This window comes from Opisthorchis viverrini (genome assembly GCF_000715545.1).
Source record: "Opisthorchis viverrini unplaced genomic scaffold opera_v5_449, whole genome shotgun sequence".
NCBI lineage: Eukaryota > Metazoa > Platyhelminthes > Trematoda > Opisthorchiida > Opisthorchiidae > Opisthorchis > Opisthorchis viverrini.
In genome coordinates, this window is record NW_008752109.1 from 247,597 (window position 1) to 258,419 (window position 10,823).

General features: G+C 42.7%; 1 protein-coding gene across 1 annotated transcript in view; it reads right to left on the reverse strand.

The window, feature by feature from the left end:
* The window catches only part of T265_15354 (hypothetical protein), a gene marked incomplete at both ends in the record, with an annotated part of 16,072 nt that extends 6,814 nt beyond the window's left edge, over positions 1–9,258 (reverse strand). The window contains one exon of the mRNA XM_009177706.1: positions 8,270–9,258. Within this exon, the coding sequence (XP_009175970.1) occupies positions 8,270–9,258 (989 nt within the window). The remainder of the gene's footprint in view (positions 1–8,269) is intronic.
* Positions 9,259–10,823: the final 1,565 nt, after the last annotated feature.

The window sequence follows — 10,823 nt, forward strand, 5'->3', positions numbered from 1 at the left end:
TTGAATTCTCGTTTCTGAGACACAGCACACATCAATGCCAAGCGAGTCCAGTGTGAGTGCAAGAGCAGCTTGCTGTCCTGCTTGCTTCAGAGTGTGGACATTGAACGCGGCCAGATAGACTAGGTGTCGAGGCTTGAGGACTGATTTGGAGATTCCTGAAGATGTTGGCACCATGTGGCGAGCAGATGCTGCACGCAAAACCGATGTATGACGAACGGAGTCATCAGTCCTAAGTGTTGGGCCTACAAGGAGAGAGTTATTAATGGGGTGGGGAGAGTGGGAAGAAAAAGTATGGAACCCGGTTTTTTAGCTAAAAGGATTCCGATTTCAGGTATGTGTTCAGATATATTCTTGATGTAGCTTAAAAATATCTACCTGGTTATTTGTTCCTGCTCTTACTGCTGCTAAGGTATCTTTTTCAAGCTTCTCTTAATAAAATTCCTTGGATATCCATTGGTCTAGAATACTCTGAACAGATGGCCTTCTTAATTTTTCCTTAGCTTTCTGGGGCTCCAATGAATGCTCAACCTTTTGAACAGGATTTAAATGCAGCTCTTCTTTTGTCCCTTGGGATGTTTGCTGTTGTGGCTCGGTAAGTGATCCTTAGCGTCTCCGGCATACGCAGGTTTTGCAAGTATCGTCTACTCTCCTTTCACTAAAACGCCCAAGAGTGGTGGTCGGTTATTCCTTCATAATTCAATGGCAGTTCAAACAGCTCTTTGGGCTTCACATACGCATTGTATGCTTCATCTCTTTTAAATACGTCACAAGTGTTGCCAACTTATCCAATCCATAGCCTTGGAATGATGGTTTTTTGTACCACCACACCCCACTCCACTACGTCCCCTAACAACGCACTGATGATGTCACCCTGATTGGTGATGAAACGTCCGCAACCTGATTGCCCTGATCAACGAACAAACCAACGACCATCTGCGCTACCTCAGTTACAACCATCCTCCACAATAGCTAAGAGTGGGCGTGGCAGGAACAAACTTGGTTAAGAAAGACCTTCTACGTAAAAAGACAATTTTGAGGGAAGTATGATCCTAAACAAGTAAACAGTTTCTTCTACTTTGTTCACATTTTACAATGATACAAATGGCCGAATAATTAAAATGTTGGCATTTGAAGAAGACTTTATGCAGAGGGACCTTTGCACAATACATATACTCAACTGCTGTGATGTATGTTAGTTCCCGGCAGACTGTAATGCGACTAGTGCGGTGGTTGAATCTGACTGAATCCGACTATGTTCTGACTTTATAGGAATGAAAAACATAAAAGCACGCGGAATATCCCGTCCAGACTAATGAAAAAGTGTATACATACCTTCTGAAGCGATGCGTTTTCTTCTTTGAGCGAATTCACACTGGATATGAGATAGCTTTGTGAGTGCTGAAATAGGGATAGAAATGACAAATGCCACTTCATGTCAGCGGAACCAGACATGATGTATCCTATTACTAATAATAAAATGCAAAATAGCAAGAATAATAACTAACATTTAGAATAATGCGAAGGCCCAAACTAAACCATCTTTATATGCATATCATCATCTCCGAAAATTTTGGGTGGGAAAAGTTTCCAATTTGGTTATATGCAACACGGATGTTTGATGTTTTCAGTGGCATGGATGGGGCAGTACCCGCAGGCCAAATATAATAGTGCTAGAAATTGATGGGATTCAATAATACCAAGATAGCACTCTGCCGAAAATGGAAGAGATACGGTTTAGGGTGGACCAGTGTCCAATGAAACGACGGTATGAGTACTTGTGTATGTTCGTGTCACAAGAGCCATTAGTCAGAGTGGTCTGGATGCACATAGATGGATTGTGAGTGTCACTTTTTCTGAATTGATTTGATAAAACCCTATCCATTATTTTTAAAGCGCGAGCATGTGGTTGGTAGTACCCATCAGGTGTGTTTGGCAAATCCCGTTGTAGTATGGGTTTACAGGTGTTTTCTGATCCTTTTGGATGACTGCCTTCTCTTACGATCGATAACGATGGCGTCACAAACACACACAAGTACCCACACTGTTATTTCGTTGGACACTAGTCCACCATAGACTATGTTCTCCATTTTTAACCGAATTAGATCTTGACATCATGAGATCCCATCAATTTATGGCACTGTTATATTTGGTTTACGAGTGCTGGCCAGCCCAAAGGCATCGAAAACAGCAACACTTGCTACTTCTGTGCTCTATTTGAAATCTTCAGCCTGTTAATTTGTTTGTACTTAAATCTTCACCATTTCACTGTCGAAACATTTACCACCCTTCATAATAAATAGTTTTCACCTACTTCTGATGTTTACTCACATGATGCTGTTTAGATCCACCTTTCCATGGTGATGGTGAGTGTCATCCGTACTCCGCCAGTAGTGAAAGTTGGCTGAACAGTTGATGTCCAGTGGGGCTTTCCTGCATCAAAATCTTTATGAGCCAAATACTCCAAACCCATCCCTTTTTGATCTGGGAATACAGACCAATTCAAATTTGCACTTTCTGGAAATTTACGTGCGGCCAAAAATACACGAGACCAACGACCATTTAATTATCAGCAATAAGTTTGTTTGAGCCAAGTCAGTACCAGAATAAATCAAATCAGCGGCCAATTTACTGAGCGAATTAGATAGTATGAACTTTCAAAAGCAATTTATTACATTACTTCATCATTTCATCCTCAGCGCTTATTCACTTTTTCACGAAAAAGCACTTTCGTGAGAATGAGACTGCAAACCTTCAAGTTTTTTAAAAGCAAATAGTGGCGTTAGTAGAAAAACAACACGTCCTTTCCATTACAAAAATATCTCTCGAGGTACATGTGTTGGTTATAACAATTCAGATTTAGCTGCAACTACAGTTGCATATTTTGTAGGATCAAGTATCCGCAGGGGTTCATATTCAGAGGGTACATAGGGATTTCTGGTGAGAATGATGACTGATAACAACCCTGTCACATACGTTCTGAATTCTGATTACATCATGCATTTTTAAAATATTTTACTGTTCGTATGATGGGATATATTGCTTTCTGTGCAGTGATGAGTTACCTGGAAACTACATACTTCATGTGTATTCCCCCCAATATTTGTAGTATGATTGTTTTGTGTGTACAGCAATTGACCCAATTAGCAGTCCAGCCAAGTCAAATCTATTCACAGAACCCGTGGAAACGGCAGTCTAGTGCATAAGCTTGTTTGAGATATTGACCACCAAAACGTGACATCCTACTAGTATTATTTCCCTAAAGCATTTCCATTGTGAATCGTCCTTCTGAGTGTTGAATCAGCTTGTTTGGAAATGTGGAAATCTAGCCTCTTATTTTCAGGGGTGTTTTTCTTTGAATAGAGCGGAAATGAAAAAATCATGTCCCGGGAAAAGGTCATTTGTCTTAAGTTTGTATCTATGTGGGGATTCCTTGTGTGAATGAGTGCGACCAAAGTTTTTGAGAAACACTTGAGCTAAACCAGCAGGTGATCCAAATTCGCATACTAATCATCAAGCAAGTGACCCAAAATCACTTTAGAAAGCCTAAATGTGAGACTGCATACCGTAATTAAAGTGTTGCATGTGTAGCGGACATTTCCATGTCCCCTCAACCAACTTCACTTAATTTGTCCAGTACATGGGTGTTTACTAGATCCCACGACTTACCTGCTACACAAGCACACAAGTCACGTGACAAACGCCGTTCCACCCGCAACCTTGACCGACTACAAGTCAGTTCCTGTTTAGTACGCACGGAACGATTCATATTTTATACACACATCAAACTTTCCTATATATAGGAAGCGACAACACAGTCAACACGCACAGACTCGCGCGCGCGCAGGGAGCAGGACGTCAACCTCTCCACAAGTCCACGGACAATCATGGAACACGTGTAGCAGCCAAACTGCGGAGAAAACACGTTACCGCCGTCCGGACTTTCACCAAGGGACTCTCACATACGATAAGTTCCTTTATTGACTTGCTCCCATTTCGCATTGTATTCATTTTTATACGTGTCGCAACCACACTAAAAAACTTCTATTAGTGCACATTCACCTTCTGATTTGTATTATGGCTATCGCCACCTGTGCACTAATAATTGGTGAGCCCGACGTTTGTGAACCCACGTAACTCCTGACAATTATTCATTTGGACTCCCATATATTCATATTTCTACTCATGTCTGACACACCTACGGCTCAGTCACCAAAACTCTCATTACCTCAGACAAATATCAATGCCGCGTCTGTCCATCTTCCATCATTCTGGAACTACTTCATGCATCCATTCGCTCCATCGGCAATGTGCTGGCAAGTTTTTCTCATGGTCTACATTACATTTCAACCCCCGACGTGACAATACCATGTCAGATCCTCTTGCACATGTCATTCCCTCACCTTCAACTGCACCGACACCCAACATCAACGCCGCCTCTGTTCATCTTCCATCATTCTGGAACTACATCTTGCATCCGCTCGCTCCATCAGCAATGCTCTGGCAATTTCTTTTCTCATGGTCTACATTACATTTCAACCCCCGACGTGACTCTCATCTCTGAAACTCTTTATTCAAAGTTTCTTATGGCGAATATGAACAGACATATACGTTCATGGACAAGACTTTGTCTATAATGTCAACGTTCAAAGATACTTCGCTATACTCACTCACACATCGGTACCTTTCCCACTTCGGACTACCGATTCGACCATGCTCACTCGATGCTGTCGGATGTCTCCCGCAACTATTTTTCTCTTTCGCTGGAGGGGGAGTATTTGTAGCGGACATTTCCATGTCCCCTCAACCAACTTCACTTAATTTGTCCAGTACATGGGTGTTTACTAGATCCCACGACTTACCTGCTACACAAGCACACAAGTCACGTGACAAACGCCGTTCCACCCGCAACCTTGACCGACTACAAGTCAGTTCCTGTTTAGTACGCACGGAACGATTCATATTTTATACACACATCAAACTTTCCTATATATAGGAAGCGACAACACAGTCAACACGCACAGACTCGCGCGCGCGCAGGGAGCAGGAAGTCAACCTCTCCACAAGTCCACGGACAATCATGGAACACGTGTAGCAGCCAAACTGCGGAGAAAACACGTTACCGCCGTCCGGACTTTCACCAAGGGACTCTCGCATCCGATAAGTTCCCTTTACGACTTGCTCCCATTTCGCATTGTATTCATTTTTATACGTGCCGCAACCACACTAAAAAACTTCTATTAGTGCACATTCACCTTCTGATTTGTATTATGGCTATCGCCACCTGTGCACTAATACATGCTTATTTGAGACGATATGGTAGCCAATTTGTAAACCTATCTTGAAAATGGCTATCGCCACCTGTGCACTAATACATGCTTATTTGAGACGATATGGTAGCCAATTTGTAAAACCTATCTTGAAATTTTTCGTTAAGCTCCATCGTTTTCTGTGGGCTTCAAGGTTAAGCAAGTGTTCTGGACATCTGATGACAGCAGACTTAACTTAAGTTGAACCGCTATCAGATTTAACCAATAAGCTCACCCAAGAATAACCACATTCCGGTTAGGAGTGAGGTTCAGCTAGAAATCGGTCCCTTTTGAAAGACTACATTTCAGCTCCCAAAACAGACTACTACTGTGGTTTTGGGAAGGGACTTACCCTCCCACCAAGGACCCAGGCGCAAAATTGGCGTTTTGGTTTTCTATAGCTTAAGCAACCAAATAGGTACATGAATAAACTCAAGTACGTACATCTGTTTTCAAAGTGGTCGAGTTTGCTAAACATGATTTCTAGCAAACCGAATCTTAAAAGCTACAAGCATTTCTCATAAATAAGCTCTTCTGAGAAGATGTCACTGCCCCAACGCAGGTGCACTTGCAATCCCCGTCTTCCACGATTAAGCAGGCACGCCAACTTTATTTTGGTGGTCTGTTTGAATAGCGTACGCACTTGAAAAGCTATAACCAATATGAAATTAAAACTTAATGTTGGAAGCGAAGCAAAGTTTAAAATCGGTTGCACAACTCGATGGTTCCATTAGAATGAAAATTTATAGATTTGCGTAAGCCAGTGCTTCTCCAAAGTCTCAGCTCACCAAGCCTCAGATTACAGAGTACGATATCATCACTCATCTTAATATATAATACTTGAACTACAGCACCAGGACTGTTGACGAAATGAAGTCATTTGCAACTTAAGGTGATATTAACGAATGGTTCAGCTGAATCTCTCACCTATAATATCCTGATTAGTGTACCAACTGAACCATGAGGCTGCCATTGTGCAGTACATTAGTTCAAGAATCTATGGACGAAGAATTCAGTTAAATATCTTGTCAACACTACAACTATTTGTGAATGCTCGCATTCCGCAAACTACGTACGATATGGCGTTCAAAAGGACCAAAACTTGATGAGATCCAAATAGGACGGGACCGGTCATGAGTTGTCCGAGAGTTTCCAGTAATCTTAGGAGAAGAATGCTTTCTCAGTGATATGGCGAAGTAAGATGTCACACAGTCAAACCCTGATAAAAGACTTCCGCTGCGTGTGCATGTCAACTTTGGCCCTTGCACCTTGAGAACAGATCAACTTGAGTTCTTCGGCAAGCTTCCTACAACATAGAACCCAGAGTAATCACACTACGGTAATCGTTGGATGGCACCAAAAAGCGCCTCATGAGAACAGCCAAACACCGCGGAGCCGATAATCTAAAGATATCAACGTGTTTCTTCATCACCCCGCAATTTATCCATCTCTTCTGAAGCTCATTGTACTACTGCCTGTTGCAGTGGTAGAATAGAACAAGGTCCCCTTTGTTTTTGGGATGGCTTATGTTATCGTGAACCATGCACCCAAATCATTTCCGTTCAATCCGGAATTCAGTTTCTGAACGATTTAGCCTCTTTGTAGCCATAACCTTATAGAACCTTTCTGCTCAATTGATTCTCTTTCGAACAAACGCGGACAAACATGTGGCTTCGTCAGTAAAAGTAGCCATCACTGAATGCGATGCTACTGCTATCTGAAATACTGTCACATTGGTTGTACTGTCAACCTGATACTGGCCTTGCATTTTATGGGTAGGACTTGAAAGCATTAGAACAGATCTATTGGGGCGACAAATCAGCGAAGTGTTTTGCCATGCATGCTGCACGGCCGTGGCGCCTTTGGGAGCTGCAAAAGTTAGACTGGACTCCAGCTGATATGTACGCTGAAGTGGTTCAGTTCACATACTCAATGCCGTATTTGTGCACAGTGACGTCGAAAAACTCCGCATCTATCACTCCCTGCTATTTGGCCTCAAAGTAATCACTGAAGTATAGGTGTACTCACGTTCACACTGAAAAAAATGTAACCACTTAGTGAAGCAACTGGTGACATTCACGCATGTAGTGACATGTGCTCTGTTAAGAATGGCAGCCTCAGAAGCTGCACGCGTAACGTTCAGTGCACAAAACTCAGGACGTATTTTCGAAGAGCCAATGCTGCAGTGATGCCTAAATAGTAAGGTAGATAAACTACCGCAAACACGCGATTAACAGCATCCACGAACACGACAGTAATTACTACTATGCATTTTACATTGTCCAGATAAGTCACCGGTTTAAAAAATATGAACATGAGTGGGAAATACGATTATAATCTGTCAACAAGGATGAGTTAGACGGCTCGAACGACTGAAACATCTTTCTCGACGATAAGAGGTGGTCAGCTTCCTCGAACCAGCATCAAATTACGCTCGCTTGAACAATCATGGTCCTGTTCTTCCATATTTTTTCCACTAAGTTTATGGCAAAAAAAGAAAATGCTCTGTTGGACTGTTCTGGAATGTATGTAGCTCGGGTGCGCTGTTTGGTTGTTGGTCTGTTCGCCGAGCTTGGCAGTTGGATTGCAAACGTTTCATCACCAATCGAGGTGACGTCGTCAGTGCAGGGTTGAGTGGGTGAATTCCTCCTCTTCTGTCTGTGATTATATAGCTTCTAAACAGTATCTGGTAGTTCTGGAAACGGTCGTCGTGCAGTTTGATTGGTCTCCTGTGAATCTCGCGTGGTCTCAATCTCCTGTGTCTGGTTCGTTGGGTGCATACAATTCGGCAGTTCTGTATGTGGTTGTCATGCTGTGATTCGGTCGTTTCCTTCTTGCTTTGTGGGGTGGTTTTTGCTCATTTGATTGGCCTTCTGGTTTTCATGATTGTCTTCCTTTGACCCAATTAGTCCGTTGGTTGCCCTTAGGTTTCTTAGCTCCGAGTCCCGTGACTGTGTGGCTACTTCGCTCGTAACGGCTGATAGACTGGGTCAATGTCGATGTGTTTATTGATCGATTTTTGTGTGGAGTACCACGCCTCGGCAAATTCTCGCTCACGCTTTGCGCTTGCGTGAGCGAGTATTTGAACATTGTCCCAATTGAACGTGTGTCCTTCTCTGTCTTCGTGGATTGAGACGAGTGACATTGGGTCATGTCTTCTACTGGCAAGCTTGTGTGCGTGTATTCTCGTAGCAAGTTTTCTTCCCGTTTGGCCAACATAATGTTTGTCGCAGTCGTTGCATTCAAGTTTGTAGACCACGTTAGTCTTCCTCAAAGCATCCAAACTTCCCTTTGGTTTCGAGAGGGCTCTTCTCAACATGTTTGTAGGCTTAAAGGCGACTGCAATTCCATGTTGTCGTAGGTGTCGTGCAATCATCGCCACGTTTCTGATATACGGCAGCGTAATCTTCCTCTGTTCTGGTTGTTTTGACGGATCAGCCCGATGTTGGTCTCGTAAGCACCTCCATATGAAATTCCTCGGGTAGCCGTTATTTCGGAATGTCTCGAAGAGTCTTCGTTCTTCTTTTTTCTTCGCCTCTGTTGTGTTGCAATGTGTCTCTATCCGCTTGAATAGAGTTCGAATACAGCTCCGCTTGTGACAGTCCGGATGGTTGCTGTGGTAATTCAGAATCTGGTCCGTATGCGTTTCTTTCTCGTAAACTTCAGTTTGTAGTTGGCCGTTTGTTGTCCTTGTTACGAGCACATCTAGGAACGCCAATTTGTTGTTCTCCTTAGTTTCCATTGTGAACTGGATGTCGGGAAACGCGTTGTTCAGCAGTTCCTCCGCTCGTAGTAGTTCATTTTTCTTTACACCAGCGAATGTGCCGTCCACATATCGTACCCATATTTTCGGTTTGATATCTGGTAGTACGATTCGCTCCAGTTTCCGCGATGAGTCCAGAGATTGGTGACCCCATTGGCGCTCCTTTGATCTGTTCGTAATATTCACCATTGAACTCAAAGTAGGTTGTCAAGCACAGGTCTAGTAGTTCACATATTTCTTCTTTCCGAGCGTTCCGTTGATGTTTCTGCGGTTGTCCAGGAGTTCGGCCACCGTCGTCCATGCTCCATTCAAATCAACCAATGTGAACAGTGAGGTTACATCAAAGGACACAATTATTTCGTCTTCTTCGATTCTCTCTTGATCTTACTAGAGCTCAGCGACAATAGGCAAACTCGACCATACGGGTACCTGAAACCCGCTTATTTGGCATGCAGGAGAAGGGGATTATCACCATACTACCAATAGGTCCTGGAAGCACCATAATTACCACTCAAGAACAAGTGAACATGTTCACTCCTGAGGACTGACTGAAGTACGTCCAATGCCTCAGAAGACAACCGCTGATATAAGTCGTCCTGCTATTGAGAAAAGGTGTTCAAACACAAGATGACAAAGAATTATTCAGTGAATAAATTCTTGTGTATTATGCAAGTAGGTTTTCTCTGAGTTTCAGCCAAGCATTTAGTGGTCCAATGATCCTTCTAAGAAACTGAAGGGTGGTGTCAATGGAGTTTACGTTTGAAACTCCATTGCTAGCACGAATCATACGCACCAGCAACTGACGATAAACCATGATTCAGTTTAATGGAAAAACAATAACGGGTTACTTACCAAAAGGTATTCCACCAGCAGTTGTGCCAACTGAAACAGTTTTATCAGGTTACCGTCGACATAACGTATGTCCTGTGTAGGAGGAGAGAGGAATGCACATGTAACGACAAAAAGTGTGATGAAAGCATAGTGGCGAACCGGTACTGCAGAAACGAAATGAGACATAACAGAGGCTTTACAACAGCGCCGATCGCTTGTGGAGCACTCGAAAACCAAACAGTTGAGAATACGAACAAATCGAATTCAGTCTTAACATTACTCTGTGCATGAGTATAATGAAAACATTGTGTTTGGTGTCAATTCATGGAAAATCAGTCGACAACTCAAGTGCCATTTCAATAGAAACATAACGTGAACTTCATACACCGCATCTAGCGGAAGAATAACACAAGCCATAGATTCAGTTGAGTCTCTGGTTATCACCATTCTAATTCGCGGGCAGGTGTTCGTCTTCACAAGGTTATACCTGATACAAGAGTGAAATATCCACGATTGCTCAGTCACAGTATCCATTAAGGTGTCGTCAAAATTGCGCGCGAAAGCCTTCTATCACATTCAGTTGCGATCAGATATTCTAAGGTGAGTCCCCACACAATAACAAGTTTCTCATGTGCTACTAGGGGAGAGCCACATCTCAAGCAAGGATGACAAGCTTTCCTCATCTGAAAAGTTCTGTGTTGATTTTGAAATACGGAATGAAGTATGGTAGCTATCAGCAAAAAACAAGGTACCTAAATACATTGCCCCCCTCAAAATGCCTTTCAGAGACGTTTATTCCATTGCCAGCTGGAAGGTATGGCATACTGAGGCGGACTTCAAAAAATGCCATTTGAGTTGTCTTTTTAGATGGTTTTTCCCTGGTTTACTAGATTAGTTCTTAATTTATTTTAGTTTTTTAATAC